General features: G+C 33.0%; 4 protein-coding genes across 4 annotated transcripts; 1 reads left to right on the top strand and 3 right to left on the bottom strand.

Moving 5' to 3' along the window:
* Nucleotides 1-1,575: 1,575 nt before the first annotated feature.
* F4813DRAFT_32408 (FAD-binding domain-containing protein) lies at nt 1,576-3,559 on the bottom strand. The gene is made up of 3 exons (XM_049241051.1): nt 2,735-3,559; nt 2,180-2,631; nt 1,576-2,106 (listed from the first exon to the last, which is right to left on the bottom strand). The coding sequence occupies exons 1-3, from the start codon at nt 3,227-3,229 to the stop codon at nt 1,605-1,607; spliced, it is 1,449 nt and encodes a 482-aa protein (XP_049100851.1). The 5' UTR covers nt 3,230-3,559; the 3' UTR covers nt 1,576-1,604.
* On the bottom strand, nt 3,465-5,451 carry F4813DRAFT_395297 (cytochrome P450 monooxygenase-like protein; the record flags this gene model as incomplete). The annotated part of the gene is made up of 7 exons (XM_049247683.1): nt 3,465-3,899; nt 3,972-4,073; nt 4,141-4,424; nt 4,490-4,626; nt 4,678-5,021; nt 5,099-5,281; nt 5,346-5,451. 7 exons carry the CDS (start codon nt 5,449-5,451, stop codon nt 3,700-3,702), a joined length of 1,356 nt encoding a protein of 451 aa, XP_049100850.1. The 3' UTR covers nt 3,465-3,699.
* Nucleotides 5,452-13,519: 8,068 nt separating this feature from the next.
* F4813DRAFT_32378 (UbiA prenyltransferase family) lies at nt 13,520-14,911 on the top strand. The gene is made up of 2 exons (XM_049241044.1): nt 13,520-13,521; nt 13,616-14,911. The coding sequence occupies exon 2, from the start codon at nt 13,809-13,811 to the stop codon at nt 14,775-14,777; it is 969 nt and encodes a 322-aa protein (XP_049100849.1). The 5' UTR covers nt 13,520-13,521; nt 13,616-13,808; the 3' UTR covers nt 14,778-14,911.
* Nucleotides 14,912-15,456: 545 nt separating this feature from the next.
* On the bottom strand, nt 15,457-19,102 carry F4813DRAFT_32369 (DNase I-like protein). Its single transcript, XM_049241040.1, has 2 exons — nt 18,996-19,102; nt 15,457-18,943 (listed from the first exon to the last, which is right to left on the bottom strand). Exon 2 carries the CDS (start codon nt 18,753-18,755, stop codon nt 15,594-15,596), a length of 3,162 nt encoding a protein of 1,053 aa, XP_049100848.1. The 5' UTR covers nt 18,756-18,943; nt 18,996-19,102; the 3' UTR covers nt 15,457-15,593.
* Nucleotides 19,103-19,138: the final 36 nt, after the last annotated feature.

Below are 19,138 nucleotides of genomic sequence, written 5' to 3'. Positions count from 1 at the left end.
TGGAGTATAGTAGTTATTAATTAACCCTTCATAACGTAACTTGCTACCTTTTAGCTAGTATTTAGATTACGAGGTGGCTTGCTTTAAATCGACAGCCTACATATTAGTGGCGGCTAATCCGGAGAATAGTCTGCTGGATTCGTGTATTTTAGGTCTAAATCATTATTCTAATTCTGTTACACATGAAACATGATTTGTTAAAGAGCTAAATTGGTATTGGGCCTTACAACCGATCGATCGCATATTATTTCCATCTAGGACGTTTTTGCGATAGTTCCCTCACCGAAAGACTAGCGAAATATGGTCTCGCCGGTGTAGAGTTAGAAATACTCTAGGCAAATTTCCTTTTGTTACAATAAGGCATTGAAAGTGTAGGAAATTGGGTCTCCTGTGACGATACCTAGGTTTAGATTAATTTATACCCCGATTTACACCCTAGAATACGTCCAGCGCAATCAATATGGCAGTTTGAGGCGTGTCACTACTACCATACCATACCCCTGTATGAGGGTATCCCAGAGATTATGCTCTTTCTACAGGTCAGTGCCCCCGTTTTGGGAAAGCTTTGGGAGCTCCGCGTGGAATACAACTGCTCAGTGGTGAAAGACGCCTTGGAATTCACCATCTTAACCAGAAATCGGTGTCGTCGTATAGTTCTGGGTATTATACGGTCGGAGGTCAAGACCAACTGGCATGGATTCATGTTCAAATCCCATCTCCTCAGCAACACATCTGCATAAGCAACATTTCATCAAACAAATTTCATGTCAATAATTGGTGGGGATATGCCAAAATAGGGGTTATTCTCAACTCAACCGAGGGTGAGGCCGATCCATCTACCGGAACTGAACCTACCTCTTCTAGTTGGGATGGAACTTCCAAAGTACCTAGGCATCCTTGAGTACTCCATGGAAAGTTACTCTTAGAGGTGAATATTACTACTACTCAGACTTCGACAGCGCGATCTACCCTATCATTAAAAGAATGGGTCAGTCCCTTAGGTGCCTAATGCAAATTCCAAACGGGACCTTTTCAAGGAAAAGCCCCTTATTTTTAAAGTAACAAGTCTGAACTTAACATTGGCCCTCTCATTAACTAAATTATGCTAGACGGAGAAAGATTTTGTTACTGAGCTCTTCAACATTTAGTCAAGTCGAACGATACGATATATGGTCGTGTTCCTCCGAAACCCATGTTACTGCTGTGACGAACTTATACTCAGGTATGTTGAAGTATAGTGTCGGTTGGTTTTTGATTTTAGGTAAACAGTAACAATACAAGTCAAGGTGGTAAAATAACCAATACTGAAGTGTTCGTCAGGAAGGCTTGGAGTACTTCCCCTGAGTATGTGTTAGATATTAGGCTTAGATTGATAGCTGTAGAATGAATGACTAAATACACAAGGAGATCCCCCCTTTTATATTCATTCTACCTTCTATATGGTCTGTTGGATAGTCCGGATCGCCAACTGTCCAAGATATCCAGGATAGCTCCAAGAGCTGGCTACCCAGCTATTGAGATTCTTCTCTCCGGGGTTTACTTGTGATAGGTCGTCCGGGGTCCTTAGACCCGGTTGGTCACACTCTGGGTCGTAACAACTGCTACTATTTTAGGTCTGCTATCTTCCACCCTCCAGGGCAAAGCTTTTGAAAGACCTGATCAGGATCATATTTTGCCGCTGCTTGCTTCATTTTATTGACGTTTTCAGCGCCGTAACTCCCAAGAACGTCTTGTGTTTTGTCCGCATAGTTCATGTACAGCCAATCCATCAGTCCGTTCTCTATGCCAGATGCGAAATCCTTTATAATTTGAAATCCTGCTCGAAGCTTAGGATAGACGATCGCCGCATGCTCAGCTGTATTCATCATGGCTGCGTACTGGAAAAGGATGGCGTTGTCGGTGTTTCGCTCAATACCCATCACATTCCCACCCCCTGCAGCTGAGTGTTTCGACACAATTGTAGGTAGGGGTTGGAAGATACACTGGGTGATAAAGTTGCCATCCGAGACAAGTGATTTGAGCTCTTCGACGAGTACTTCATGCACCTCCGCGGCTTTTTGCATGATGCGTTTGTCATTCTTGAAGCAGAGAGTAAACCATCCGTCACTTCAAATCGATGAGATTCTGTTAGCCATCAATGTCCCATGAGGAAGGAGGCCAACCCGTGGATTTTACTTACTGGTAGTTAGGGGGGAGTGCGATATCGAAGGATAAGCTATGTATCGTTGTCTCCTTTGTTGTATCTACGAGTTTAGGGAGTTCATACCACCCTTTAAACTCTGGGCCGCTAGAATCATTGTTTCCTTCAAAGAGAGCGGTTGATGCCACGTTAACCCCAAAGTTGGGGAAATAACCGATAACAGCCATAAGGTAGCTGTCCGGATACTTAGCTTGCTCTTCCGTATACTTCCACATCACATCGATAACCTCGGGAATAGCCGTTTGCGGAGAGGCGGCTATACCCCCCCAGATCCTATCTGACGGCATGGTCGGCATAGTAAACCTAGTGACAATTCCAAAATTGTTCGAGCCGCCCTTCAATACGCGGAATAGATCCACATTCCTATCTCGGTCCGCCGTGATGATTTGGCCATCCGCTAAGACGATTTCATATGACAGTACATTATCACACTTGGATGGTCTGATTAGCTTTGTGTGTTATAGTGATACTCGTAGTGGTGAGGATGAATAAATGAGGTCTCCGTTAGGCGATTCTAATGTTAAGATGACTTACAGCCCAGCCATTTTTTGCTGACATCCATGTACTACCACCACCCAGGAGCAGACCCGAGACGCCAACGTCACCACCCCTCCCTCCGGCCACAGTCCGCTTGTACTTGCTTAACTCTTCGTATACGCCCTTCCACCTTGCTCCCGCGCCAAAGCTCACCGTCTCAGAGTCAGTATCAAATATAACCTTATTCAAGAAGCCGAGATCAATGGTGACAGCGTTTGCTATATTATTAGTTCCCGGAACTGGCGAATGACCTCCACTTCGGATAGCGAACTGTCGCTTTAGAGCCACCAGCGCTTTAAGTATCTCCGAGACCTGTTGAGAAGACTCAGGAAGAACAAAACAAGATGGGTTGAGCCGACTATTAACAGCCCAGTACGAGTCCTGACGAGAAACATAGAAAGGATCCCCAGGAAGCAGAACTTGAAGTTTCAGATGGGGGTCAAAAAGGTTGGTTTCTTGGGAGTCGGAGGTAGTGGGGTTAATTAAAGCCATCGTTGAGCAATAGTCGAAACCAAATTTGTGTTAGCAGTAATACCGTGCCAGAGTAGATGAAGGGGAGAACTGGGAGGTTATATGGTAGGTTGAAGGGGGTAAGATTAAATCAGAATACTCAAGTTATGAAATAACAGATGGGATTTTCGGCTCCTGTGGTTGGTGTGTATTTTATAGGGGTTAACTACGCAACCAACAATACATGGTCGTAACAATCCATGTTGGTTTCTTGCTTATACGTGCTTTCATATATAAAGTCTTGCATATACGAAGGCCTTCCCTTACATCGTACGGCCCAATCCTCAGGCGACCTTTAAATTCCCCAAAGATTATTTTGTAGCTACCTTAGTAGGTTAGATACTTAACCTAGGCAAGAGTCTAGCTTTATTTTTGATAAATATAATATAAGCCATGACATCTGCACTCCTTGATATCCCTTGTTACGAAAAGGACTCAACTCCAAATAGTCATTAGTTTCCAACGTCACTCAACGGCTCGAAGATACATAAAACACGTCCCGGTTGCGCAGTTACCTGATTTTTCATATCTCGCCACATTGTCTGGGGATCGTACTCCGGCGCAAAATAGATCTTATAGCGACGGAGCAGAGTTGAGATGGTAAGACAGAGCTCTGTGTGAGCGAGGGATTTACCTGTACACATGCGATTGCCTATATTTCATTGTAAGCTTAAATCAGATAACCTACCTAGGTATACGGGAAGGAATTCGTGTCGACACGTACCGAAACCAAATGGCGCAAAAGCGCGTTCGTCACGGACGAGCTCCGGCCTTGAGTACCAGCGCTCAGGAATAAATTCGTTCGGAAATTCAAACGCGGCTTCCACTGCATTTTTATTAATAAGATTAACATATGTACCTAATGTAGCAAGGCAATAGATATCACGTCTTACTCCTCATTATGACATATTTAGGTGCTATTATAGTAGTAAACGGTGGAATGAATGTGCCATCAAATACAAGACCATTGGGCCCTGTGGTCCTGGCCAATCCTGTCATAGCTGGTGGTACTAGACGTAATACTTCATTTATTACCCCATTTAGATGCGGAAGGGTTAGTAAAGCATCTATGTCGTATGGATTTAAAACTTGAAGCTCAGATCGAATCTTGTCAGCATGGATGGGGTATTCCGACAAGAACCAGAAAGCTGCAATCAAGGCGGCTCTGCTCGTATCGCTATATAAAGTGAGTATTCCTACTTGGTGTCTGTATCAGGGGCTGCGATAGAGAACAAGACGAACCTTCCAGTGACAACTGCCGAAAGCACTGTTCCGCTTAGTAAAAGACTCCGATCTTTGTCGTTCATCGTTTCAGCGTTTTTATTATATTCTTCAAGGAAGAAGGAGGCCATATCCAGTTTTAAGGACTCGGTTGGGCGCTAATTTGACGATATCAGTAGCATTACGGCATAGGTGGAATATGGCTGTACCTGTATCCTTCTCCTTAATTGATCATCGCAAAAGGAGACCAGTTTAAACCAGTCTTTAACTTTTCCTAAGAAAGGTGTAAATGAAAACCCAAAACGAGCTATCCATATAGCTCCCTCAAGAGGCCCGAGAACAGATAATGCTCGATCACGATGAACGATTCCAGGATGTATAGACTTGGAACGGGTAAGACCAAAGTCCTCTCCGAATAAAATATCGCCCATTGCATCAAACGAGAACCAAGTCATGACTTCATCAATGTCTACGGGGGTGCCTTCATAGTCTGATATGCTTTGAGAAAGCGTTTTAGTTAGTTCTGCTATTCGTGAACGATAAGCTTCCATGCCTAATATGGCAATGTCAGCTACTTAACTCAATATTGTCCTCTTGGATATTGATGGACAATACGGGGACAACGCTGACATTTCTTAGAAAAGGACTGTGTCCAAGATCTACGCCATTCTCTATGCAGGTCGTCGTCCCGCGCAAAAATAGCTGATTTATAGGGCTTCAGGAGATCATACCAAACATCTTTGGTTGTTTGGTTTTTTGAAATTTCTATCTCTTGAATAGCCGCAGGGTGGAAAATAGTAATCTCATTTGGCCCTAGACGCAATTTTCTTTTCAGTTGTGAGGCAACCAATGTTGTCTAGAGGTGGAATACGCTTACCTGTACGGACAAACTGGCCATATTCCATATGTAACTTTTGGAGAAATTCATGGTTTTTCGAATCGAGAATATGAAATACGTGCCATAGCTTCGTCACGGCGGCCATTTTTGGACCTGGGAAATGCGAGGTAGCGTGAAAGAAAAGTCTATATATCGTCATACTAATGAACAAGGAGGAGAAGTAGCAAGAGATTATTGTTCCCAAGGCAATTGTTGCGATCCTTAGGGAGCTATAATAACCTGCCAGGGTATAAAATATGACACCCATAATAATTAAATGACTTGCAATGACTTGCGCAATTCTCATATGCCACTCTCCCCGAATGAAGATTCCATAGTGCGCTGCCACACCTGCGACAAGGCCGGTGGTAGCTATAGGCAGCATTGTAACAAGTGAATACCAGGAAATGAGATATTCGATATTCACGGTAGGTCAAAAGAGGATGGGGCTACAAGCTACATGGAGGTATCAAGCTCCTTACCTCATATATTTATATACGTCCTATCCGCATTGTAGACTGATGTAACATAGAGTCACGGTATTATATGAAGTTCTTACCAAAAGCCCGAAGACAAGTTACATCCAGGCGAGTATGGCATATCATTCATCTGCATGTATACATGTACGCGCTTGCGAAAAGAGATAAGGCTCTTCTATCTGAATTACGAGGGAGCATATCTATACCACGCCATGGTGTGTATGGATATAAACATCACCTACTGTAATTGTGCAGCATATTTATATTTACAATGTTACATTCGGCGTAATCCTTTCAGTAAACTGCAAGGACTTTCCAATTCCTAACAACATAGGACCGCCTTTTCATGGCATAATGCACAACGAGAGTGGCGGAGTCAAAATTCGAGGGCACCAAAATAGCAGGTTATACAAATATGAAGTCTACCATTATCTCGGCTAAACACTCGTTCCCCATGGTAAGTCATCAAGATGCAATATTATCCACCACTACAGTTAGGCGAATTCAACTCCAAATATAAATAACCGATAATAATTCGAGCTATTATATTTCCATGTTGACACTTGTCAAGACCATCGAACCGTTTGCTCGGGAATCTAGACAGTCTTCTTTGCCTCAAGTAATAATAATCTGTCACACAATTAATACGTACTGAATAGGCGTTATATAAGGTTTAATTCATTATATTTTTGATAATCTGATTGATTGAGGTAAAATCGTGGAAACGCGTATTATACCGCTATTTTATATAAGACTAGGGATTTTTAAGTTACCTAACATAATATTACATAACTAATATATATTAAATAAGCGTTATATAAAATTTAATTTATTATATTTCTAATAATTTAATTAATTGAGGTAAAATTGTAAGAATGTATATTATACCGTTATTTTATATAAGATTAAAGATTTTTAAGTTATTTAATATAATTAATTAATTTAATATATTTTTTTAAATGCAATCAATAAGTTAATTTAATTTAAAATATTTTAATATTTTTTTATTATTTAAGTTATTAACGATTTAATTTTAGTTCGGAAAAGGTTTTTAATTGTTTTTAATTGTTATTAATATGTATTTTTTATTTTATAATTATTTTGTTATTTAATTTTTATAATTGCTTTGTTTATAATAGATCTTTAATATTTTTTAAGGTTAATTAAATCTTAAATTGTTTATGTAAATTTTTCATAAAGGTTTTAATAAGTTTATTTACGATTATATCTTTTAAAATAATATAATGAACTAGTGTGGTGTTACATCGCCAAGAGCAAGGGTATTATTATGTAATCTTAAGTTATAAGCCATATAAAGGTTTAATATTCGTTATATTCTTTTGATCAAATAGCCACAATTATTACCATTCAGTTATACATTCAATATAGATACATTCGTTATTTTCCTATATTTATAACTTATAACCTTATTTTATATATTTATTATATATATCCTATCCGATTAATAGATCCTTACAGTTCTTCCAGAGTATAATGTTATTATCAGTTATTTAGGGCTTTTTACGAAGATCTAAACATTGAAATGATATGCCATACTTTACAGGAGATACTGAACTGGTGCTAGTGTATCAGGTGATCTTAACCCTGATCATATAATTATATTCTTAGTATAAATACTATTTATAATCGCATATACCTATTTTATATAATATTATCTACTTTTAATATAAATTATTTTTTTTTATTTATTAATTTTATTATTTAAAAATCTTTGATATTAAGTTTAATAAAATTTAATCTAAAATTAAAACGTTTAAATTTTATTTAATAATAATTTTTAATAACTTAAACCTGCAATATTAATTTTAAAAAAACTATTATTATCAAAAATACCTTATTGTAGTTTAATCGGATAATTTTTTACAATTAATAAAACTTATAATATATTAGTTAATAGTTAATTTTACAATAATTTTATTAATATTTTTAATTAATAGCTTAAATATAAATTAAATAATTTAATTAAACAATTTAAACCTTATATTAATTATATTAACCTATTTAAAAATATTTACTTATTAATTAATTTAGTTATATTTTAATATATTAATTAATATATATAATATAATATAATTTTATTAATAGTTTTAACAATTACATTACTTATTAATTAAATTAATACAATTTTTAATATTGATATTTTTATATTAAAATTTAATTATTAGTTTTAAGATATATAAAAATTATAGCATATTTTAACTAATTAAATATTAAAAAATAAAAAATAACCTTATTAAATACATAAAAGGATTATAAAAATAAAGTTGGCAAAAATATTAGTAATTACTACGTTTAAAATTATATTTTAAATTATTTAAAAATAATATATAATATTTTTTAGGTTATATTATACTTAATATATAAAATAATTAATTATAAAAAATTAATAATAAAAAAGATAAATTAGTTAATTAATTAATAAATTATTAAATTTATTATAAAGAAAATAAAAACCCAATTAATATTAAAACCTATTGAACTGGTGCTGGTGTATCAGGTGACCTTGACCCTGATCATGTGATCATATTCTTAGTATAAGTACCATTTATGGTCGCACACACCCATTTTACATAGTATCATCCACTTTTAATACAAGTCATTCTCTTCTTTCATCATTTTCATCATCTAAATGTCCTTGATATCAGGTCTAATAGGGCTTGATCCAAGGCCAAGACGTCTAAGTCTTGTTCACTATTTAAGTTAATATTAAAATATTAAAAAAAATAAATAGCTTAATTACAAAAATTATATAATATTAAAATAAAAAAGGAAATAAAATTAACCAAATTTATTATAAAAGAGGTAAAACTATATAATAATCTTTTTATATAATCTTTATATTACAATTTTTATATATATTTAATTTAATAATAAATATTATAATCAAACCTATTATTATACAATTTTATATAATTAAAAAATATAATTTAATAATATTAAATATTTAATTAATAAATCTTAATTAAATTAATTAAATTATACAATATATAAATTTATTTAAAATACAATTTAAAACCTAATAATATTTAGGATATTAAAAAAACTATACTATAAAATTAATAATTAAAAGTTTTAATAATCCTAATAATTTAAGTAGTACAAAATTTTTTTTTTAAAGCTTAAAATTTAATCCTTACTTATATTATTTTATTTTTTTTTTTTTAAATCCCAACTCCTATTTTATAAGTCAAATTTAATTTCTTAACCTTAATAAAATTCAAAAAAAAGTTATAAACTAATACTAATATATTAAATAATTTTAACCCTAATTATATAATTATATTTTTAATATAAATACTATTTATAATTACATATACCCATTTTATATAATATTATCTATTTTTAATATAAATTATTCTTTTTTATTTATTAATTTTATTATTTAAAAATCTTTAATATTAAATTTAATAAGGTTTAATTTAAAATTAAAACGTTTAAATTTTATTTAATACCAACTTTTATTTAATAATTTATTTTAATATAATTTTATTAAATCTTTTAGTATAGTTAATAATTATATATATTTATATACTTTAATTTAATTTTTAATTTTTTAATATTTTTATTAATTAATTTAATTATTTATTTATTATTATAATTAATTTTAATAATAAATTAATTTAAATTAATTTTAAAAGTGTAAATTAATTTTATAATAAATATAATTTTTTTTATTATTTATAATAAAGTTAGTAATTTAGTTTTTATAGTAAATATAATTATTATATTTTATTTATTAATTTTTTAATTTATTATATTTTTAAATAATTTTATTATATATATTTAAAAATTTTTTTAATTATAGATATTATTGATAAATAAGGTATTGTTTATAATTTTAAAAATATTACTTTTTTTTAATTATAATATATATTTTTATATATATTTAAAATATAAAATTATTTAATTTAATATATTATAATATTTTAAGTTAAGGTTATAATTAAATTATAAAAATTATAAAGTTATAAAAATTATATTTAAATGTGTAATTATTATAATATATAAGATAAATTTTATATATTATTAATAACGATAAATATTTTTAAGTAAAGTTATTTTTTTATAAGAAAATAGTTTTTTTTTAATTATTAAAATATTTAAAATTTAATTTAAAGGTTTTGTAAGGTTAGTTATTTTATTAATATATACGGATTGATTTAGTTAAATAAATTGCTTTTTTTGATTTTTTATTATTTTAATATTTAAAAATTATTATAAATTATTATTTTTAATAAGTTGGTAATATTGTTTAAAGTTTTAATAAGGTATATTATTTTTTTTTTAATTTTAAGGTATATTATAATAATATTATTAATGTAAATAAATAATAAAATTTTTTTTTTAATAAATATATAAAATTTTTTAGGAATAGGTTTAAAACTTAAAATTTTTAAGGTTTTAATTAATTTTTTTTACCATAATAAAAAAGATTTTTATAATTTATATAATATTTTAAATAATTTAAAAATATTATTTTTTTTTAATAATTTAATAATATTTTTATAAATATATTTTTTTTAAATTTTATATTTATAAATATATTTATGGTATTATATTAGATTAATTTAAGGTTAAATTTTATAACTATTGCTATTAAAGTTTTAAAAAATCTTTTGGCTAACGTTAAAACGTATATTTTTTTAATTTTTAAAATTTATTAATTTTTTTAAATTATTAACCTTATTTTAACCTTTTATAAATAGTTATATTTATTAATTTTATATATATATATTTATATATAATTAAGGATTTATTTTTTAAAATATTTAAAATTAAATCGTAAAATTTTTTCCTAAATTTTTATTTAATAATAATTTTTTAAATATATTTTTTCGGTTTTTTTAAATAATACTTTATAAAGGTAATTTTTAATATTATTATACCTTTTAAAAGGTTTTAAAAGGTTTTTTTAATATATTTTTTTAAGTTTATTTATTTATTAAAAATTAATTTTAAAATATATTATTAAAATAATTAGATTATATTAAAAAAATTTGCAAAATAATTTTATTTTTTTTATTTTATTAATTATTTATTTTTAATAAATTTTTATTTAATTTTTTAATTTATTTATATTAAATATAATTTATTAAATTTTAATTTGTAGGTATTTTTTATTAAATAAAATATTAAAATAATTTAACGTTTTAAAACGTATTATAGTTGTAAATAAAGTTATTAATAATAATAGATTTAAGGTTGATATAAGGGTAAATTTAATATTTATATAAAAATAATTAATTTTTATTATAATATTTATTATTTTAAATTTATTTAATATATTATTTATTAATAGTATTAAATTTAATTTTAATATGTTTATATTTTTAATATATTTAAATTTATTATTTACTATATTATTATTAATAATTTAAGTAATGATTGGTTAGAAATTTTAAATAAATTAAAATATATGATTATATTTTTTAATGTTTATATAAAGTAAATTATTATATAATTTTTTTTTTAATTTTGTAAGGTTTTTATTAAATAACTTATTTTTATTAAAAATTATATTATAGGTTTTTATTACTTTATTTATATGGGAATTTTAAATTTTATATATATTAATTGATATATAATTTATTAAAAAACCTATTTAAGTTTTTAAGTTTAATTGATATTTTTTATTAATTTTTTTTAAAATATTTATTATTAATGTGTAGGTTTTATAGTTATATATTTGCAAATAAGCTTATTAAGGTTTTTTTTTTTAGGTTATAATACTGTTATTTACTGTTATGAATATATAAAAATAATTATATAGAAATTATTAATTGTATTTATATTACGGTGTATAATTGTATAAATATATTATAATTTTATATATTTTTAGTTATAATAAATGTAATAATTTTATATTTATTTTTATTATTTTAGTTTTATTTTTAATTATATTTTTTAAATATTTAATAATATTATTTTATATTTATATATAATTAGTTAAAGATTTTAACTTTATATAAAAATTTTTAAGATAATTTTTTACTATTAATTTTAGTTAAATAATTTTACGATTTAATTTTTAGATTTATAAAGTAATATTATATTAATTTTTTAATAATTTAATAAAGTTTTTTAAGGTTATAATTATTATTTCTAATTTTTAATTATATAAATAATAATTAAAAATTATATTAATTTATTTATTAATAATTAGTATAAGGTTTATAATTTTATAATTATTTACTTTTATTGAATAAAAATTAAAAATTAGTTTTATATTAAAAAGTTTATTAATATAATGCGGTATATGTTTTATTTGGCGTTTTGTTTTAAATATATTATATGTTTTATATTTAATTATTATAAATTTTTTAATTTTTACCTTTTTATTAACGTTAATTAAGTGTTTTAAGGTTTAAGGTTTTAAATATTTTAATTTTAGGTATTAGTAAAAAATAATTATAATATTTAAGATTTTTATAAATTTTAAATTTAAAATATTGTAATAAATATAAAAAATAGTTTTTAAAATTTTATAAAAGATATTTTTAAGTATAAATTAATTATAATAATTAATAAATAAAACTTAAACGTTTTAGTTTTAGATCAAACCTTATTAAACCTAATATTAAGGACTTTTAAATGATAAAAATGATAAAAAAAAGAAATAACTTATATTAAAAGTGAATAATATTATATAAAATGAGTATGTGTAACTATAAATGGTATTTATACTAAGAATATAATTATATGATTAGGGTTAAAGTTACTTGATACACTAGCACCAGTTTAATAATTACAGATAGGTTTATTAAAGTTTTTATAAAAAATTTATATAAATAATTTAAAATTTAATTAACTTTAATAAATATTAAAGACTTTTTATAAATAAAGCGGTTATAAGAATTAAATGGCAAAATAATTATAAAATAAAAAATATATATTAAATAATAATTAAAAACAATTAAAAGTTTTTTCCGGGTTAAAATTAAATTATTAATAATTTAAATAATAAAAGAATATTAAAATATTTTAAATTAAATTAATTTATTAATTATATTTAAAAAAGTATATTAAATTAATTAATTATGTTAAGTAATTTAAAAATCTTTAATTTTATATAAAATAACGGTGTAATATGCGTTTTTATAATTTTATTTCAATTAATTAAATTATTAAAAATATAATGAATTAAACTTTATATAACGCTTATTTAATACGTATTAATTATGTGACAGGTGCTTTGATTTATTAGTTGATTTCAACATTTTATTACCTCCAGTAATCTTGCACAATACCTGATAATTACTATGTAAGCACCTATAGGATTACTTATGAGTTTGTATACTGTTTTCTACACTTATAAATACTTCCCTATTGATATGTCTTGGGGTTTCATGCAAGTTCAAAGTTCTTTTTCCCGCTGTTTACTTACAGCTCTACATTTGTATCACATAAGCGATTCAACAGGCGTTAAAACGCGATCTGATATTTATGTAGAGTTACCATCCTTATTAAGTCGGATGTAACAAAAGTTTGTGCAACAAGGTTAAAATCCTTCAGATTCCATACCAAGTATGAAATGCATGATATCCTGCTTTTCCATTTATTTAATCGACCCTGGTGACGATATCATATCATACATGTTATGATAAACTGTTGGTAGCACCATTTTCTGTGTGGTGTATGCCTCTACGTTAGGTAGGTCGCATCATATTAGGTTAAAAGTTAGATCCTCTTTATTTGTTATAATACGCGTTTGATACCTGCATGTGAGTAAGGTATCAATGCCTTACACACGACACTGATTCATCTACACAGTTCCTAACTTCATTGCGCCCAGCCGGTTGCGAGTATAAAGACATCCAATACTTAACAAAAGTATGATGTACAACAAACACAACTGAGGTTAAGCCCAAGTCTAGGTTTTAGTACCGGAGTGTCTAAAAGGCCTCAATGTTATATTTGAATTCTTACACATTTGCTATAACTATCATCAAATCTATTAGTCCCCATGGCTCATATTGTCGAAAGCAAGCCTGAGCAAATTTCCCCAAGCACCGATATTCTCCCTCGTCTAGTATGTCTCACAAGCAAGAAAGTCCAGAAGGCTCTCGTACTCTTCTGGCTATTCACTGTGGACGACGCTGGTACCTTTGTTGTCCCTAACGTGGTGTTTGGTCTCTGCAGCGCTCTGTCGGCTCCAGTACTATCCACACCTCAAAATGACGCCGCAAGCATACTAATGCAACTCCCCCTGGTTATATTTTTCAACTGGTCCAACCTTCTCATATTTGACCTAGCAAACCAGCGGCTCCCGGAGTCAGCTCGAGAGGATGCGTTAAACAAACCCTGGAGGCCAGTTCCTGGAGGGTTGGTTACACCAGTCCAGATTAGACGAGCTATGCTTGTTTGGATTCCGGTAGTTCTTATCACGAATCATATCTTTGGAGTCGGGACCGAAACATCTTTACTATATGTGCTTACGTGGCTATACAACGACCTCATGGGCGGTGATGAGAACTGGATCTGTCGAAACATCATTATTGCAGCTGCGTTCTGGCTGTATAACACCGGATCTGCCAAGTTAGCCGTCGGTGGCCATTCGGCACATATTACTGAAAAGGGGGAGGTGTGGACGATCGTTGTAAGTGGGGTTATCTTAACGACTATGCATGTTCAAGACCTTAAAGATCAAGAGCGGGACCGTGCACGCGGTCGTCGATTGGCACCATATGTGCTTGGAGATAGAGTTGCTCGGTGGACGATATCTATCCCGGTTTTCTTTTGGTCGTATTATTGCACATGGTTTTGGGGAGTAGGAATGGCGGGCATTGGTAGCGTTGTGCTTGGTATGACTGTGGCTGTGCGCTGTCTGGTTTGCTCAGGGAAACATGCTGATAGAAGGACCTGGGAACTCTGGGCTCTATGGACTGCAACCCTCTATATGTTGCCTCCTTTATGCCGATTCATACAAGCCTAGAAGTCAGATACAACCCAATGGTGGTATTGTAGGGCACACCCACCTTGCCGAACTATGAATTATTCGTTTTTGATAACTATTGTTAGATGTCTACCTATATAACAACTATCGAATGTTAGACGTGTAAATGGAACACAATGTCCCTGTCATGCCGTTGTCACGCATGTGATTGGAATACCGAATGGGGGCTACTGTGCAGCCCGAAATTCCCCCACTTTCACTACCCAACAAACAATCGGATATTCTTGTCCGTTATATAGGTAGGTACCTAGGTAGGTAGTTGGATACCTACTAAAGGCTTTGTATATGTTCTTACACTCCAGTGACTGATGGTGATATATCTACATGAAGACGCGAGGTAGTCTGGTGGAATACCGAGTAAGCTCCATAATAGTTCCCAAGGCTAAGAGGTAGTGGGTGGTCTCTAATGTGTATGTGTGAATAGGAAAACTGAGGTTGGGGGCACAATGGACATCTGAGTTGCGCGATGCCTCCTGACCGTGGTGGCCCATATTTCGATCGCCAGTGTGATGGAACCGCATTTATCCTTTACTCCAACGCTCAAAATTGTACTTCAAAGTGTCGTTATTAGTTTAGCGAATTGACGCAACGATGAACTCTTCGTGGTTCATAATAATAAGGGTAAAACTTTACCCTGCGTTAACGAAATACCAATTAAATCGGCACCAGACAGTTGTTGTAGGCATTAGGTGTAAAACGCATAATATGGGAGTAAATCTTTTAGGCATTTTCTCTCTCTATATAACACTCTCCTATTGTTATTTCGCACCCAATAACCTGTCTATTAGTAGAGGCTCATCCCTGTACGCCATCCGGGCGGAGGAAAACCTCGACAGATCCCTTCATTTTATCCTCAAGAGCCTTTCTCTCTTTCGGATTGGCTGGCATTGGTGCTCTGCATATTGCTACGCCAAAAATCTCAGAAGCTTTCCTTTCCCATGCCGACCTTCGTTGTATCGCAGCTACATCAATAGTCCCTAATCCAGTACTTCGACGAAAGCTGAGGCTGCGCCTCCCTATGGTAGGTTTGAGAGAATTTAAGACCCCGAACTCTTCCTTATTGAGTGGTACTAGGTCATTTGCGACCCGTGTCAACATAGACATGAGGAATACGAAGGAAATGTTATAATAAGGTGCCGTTGACAGTATATCGAGGATGCCGGTCTTGGCTGCTTCGACATCAGCAAGGGTCTTCCCGCTCCCTATATTAGGTAGAGCCTGTTCTATCTTAGCCCATAAGGCTGTAGTGATGATCCCATCTGGCATGCTGCGAAGGAACAGTAGGAGTACCTCGCTCACAATTTCGAGGCGTTTTAATGTCGGCACATCAGCTCGGATAGTGTCTAACACAGACCTATCCTCCTCTAAAGCTTCAACAATGGCTGCTCGTAGTTCGTCATGATCCTCGGCATGAGACGCTTGCCACGCACCTCCGTCGAATGGCCAACCAGGCTGGTCGCGTGGTACCCTTGCTTCTTCTAACATGTTTTCGTCGGCTATTAACCGTTCTACCAAGGTTTGAACGGCTTCTGTAAGCTTAAAAAGCTCACCGGGTGATGATTTATGTACTTCCAATGTATAAGGTATCGACCCTCCTTTTTGTCGCCCCTTCACTAGTGCTCTGATGCCACCACCGCGCGGAACTCTAATAAGTTCTTCAAGTGAACGCCCGAAGCAACTTGGTATCCAAGTGGCCTTGATCGGGATAAAATGATCCCTCCCATCAGTGACACGTAATATTAGCACATCCTCTAGTTGCGCTGTTTCTTCGTTTAATGCTTGTATGTGAACAAGGTCGTAAATATAGGCCTGTATAACAGCATTGACTGTTTCCCCCGGCTCCAAAGTGATTTCATCGCCAAGGGCATCTTCTATCTCTCCATTGTGGCTGACCTCCGAGCGGACGAATTTGAATTCCAACCAATTCGGATATTCGCTTGCATCGACTGTGTTCGGCTTTTCGACAAAAGAGAAATTCGCCGGAACACGTCCGGTATTAGCAATTGTCAGAGACCGAGATTCTCTTCGCAGGAACCCGATCTCACCGAAGTCAACTCCTTCGCTCCCATCTGCCGCGTGCTTATTACTGTTATCCTTGTTGATTGAGTCTTTTCCGTCAACAATAACAGTAATTCCTGGTCGCCCTTCATTCTCCGCTCGATCAAGTTCTCTTGCCACTTCGGCGTGGACTTTCGCCTTTAGCTCGGGAACTACAGCATCGAAATCCAACGTAAACATAGAAACTACTGGTTTGTGATCTGATGACATGATCCGCTGATGGCTGGTATATATATCCAAGGTGATTTTATCAACAAAGCCTTCCTTCGTTACAACATGTCCTGTATCCTCATCCCCCTCGTCATATTCATCGTATTCGTAAGAATTGGCGTCGCTGTATCCCTGGTTGTCGGCGCTTGAATCAGTAGCAGGATCATAGTCAAATAAAACGTTCTCGTCATCCGCAGCCTGGTCAATGCCTCTTTTTTGCATATCTTCGTCCTTCTTTTTAGCGTCAATTTCGTCTTGGCACTTCTTTTCATATTGACCTATATCCGTGCGCGTGCGATACAAGATGCGATCGCACCAACTTGGGGATCGCTGCTTTTCAGAAGAGTCAAAGAGTCCTACAGTACCAACATCATATTTATAGGTTGGTAGAAACGTGATAGGGCCTTCATGCCAACCTTCGTGAAACGCTTTGCGCTCTTTGATCATACGTTTGAGCTGGTCATGTGGGAGTAAGGAATCCAGTGTGGCTTGTAAAGATGCCGGATCGTCGCGTGGGTCAGGGACGAAGTCATCTGGATCTGGGAGCTCAGTACTTTCCTCGCTAGAATCTTTATCGAAAGATGCTTCACGCGAAATCATTCCAGGGGTATTTATGCCATCTTCATCGTCATTGTTGCGTAACACAATGACTCCGTCGTCGCTGAACATCTCCCCGGTATGCTTCTTATTCACATCATACTCGCCGCGAGTATGTAGCATCAGTAAGCGCCGGATATCTTCTCCAGGTAAATCATCGAGGCGAAAGTTTAGATCTCCGAACCAGAAAGAAAAGTCCTCGTCCCCTAATTTTTCACCCTCGTCCTCGAGTACGCCGCCGTGATTAATAGGAGTAAATTTGGTCTGTGTCATGACTCTATTATAGTCCCAACATCGTCGGTCAAGACTGGTCTGATCATGACCGGAAGCGAGATGGCAATTAGTGAAAACGAGTCGGGTGGTTTCGCCTAGGAGGATGCGAGATGAAATTGCTCCTTTATTACCCCAATAGCCCAATAAGCCATATATACCGGTTCCAACGCTAATAGTAGACTCGTTTGAAACGGTCTCAGCTACTTCGGGAGACGCGTATATAAGTAGAAGAAGGCCGACAAGTTGCTCACAGGCAACAAGTGTGTAGCCCTTTGGTAGGGCAGCTTCGAGCGCATCTTTCCATTTCGCAATAGCAGCCGGGTCGGAATAGAAGGTTTGGGCGACAATGTTCAAATTGACGATTTCCTGCAGTCCAAGAACATAAAGCCCTATTTTATCACCACCTAGTAGGCGAACGGTTGGTTCTTCATTTCCATCTTGGGTAGTCTCGTCGTCCAATTCCAAACTCTCTTGAACCCTTGGATTAATACTGTGCCTCCCACTCGTCTGTGATCTAGCATCTTCGAACTCATCTGTTTCTAGTTCCGCACTCTCCTCGGAAAAGTTCATCCGAGCCAGCTTCGAATCCAGCTGTGGCTCAACCCCTTTGCCGTCAACGAACCAACTCGCCAAGTCTTTGTCGGTGCCAGGGCAACCAGCAACATTCCAGGACCCAACCTTTATCCGTATTCGATGGGATCTGACATATTCGGACTTTCTCGCACGCACGGCGCGGGAGAGAGAATATTGGTTCGAAGCTTCTTCCTCGACTGGTTCCGTGTTCGACACAACGGAAGGGTCGCGATTAGGGGATGACATTATTGGTTATATATAGTCGAGCTGTTGAAACAATTCCCCGCGGCGAGGAAATATGAAATTGAGTAAAACGAAAATGCGGTATAGGATAGAGGAATAAATGCCTATATCAACTCTTTGTCGCGTGCGCTGAACTCGGTGTAGAGCATCGTGAGTTGTAACGTATCGAGGGGCCGTGTCTAGTTTAAACACTTGAAAAATATAAGAGGGCGGATAAATACAATAAAAAGGACGTTCACGAACTATATTCAAACGAAAACCGGTGTCGGAAAGAAAGTGATATTAAATCAGAATTCCACCGAAACAACAAGATGATTAAGGGAAATACGAGGAAGTCCATATAAATGGAATGAAGGACTTTGGGCTATTACCTCACATGCATGTTT

This window comes from Daldinia decipiens (genome assembly GCF_022478715.1).
Source record: "Daldinia decipiens strain CBS 113046 unplaced genomic scaffold F4813scaffold_11, whole genome shotgun sequence".
Lineage (NCBI taxonomy): Eukaryota > Fungi > Ascomycota > Sordariomycetes > Xylariales > Hypoxylaceae > Daldinia > Daldinia decipiens.
The sequence above is the reverse complement of the archived record's forward strand: the minus strand, read 5'-3'. Positions and strand labels throughout refer to the sequence as shown.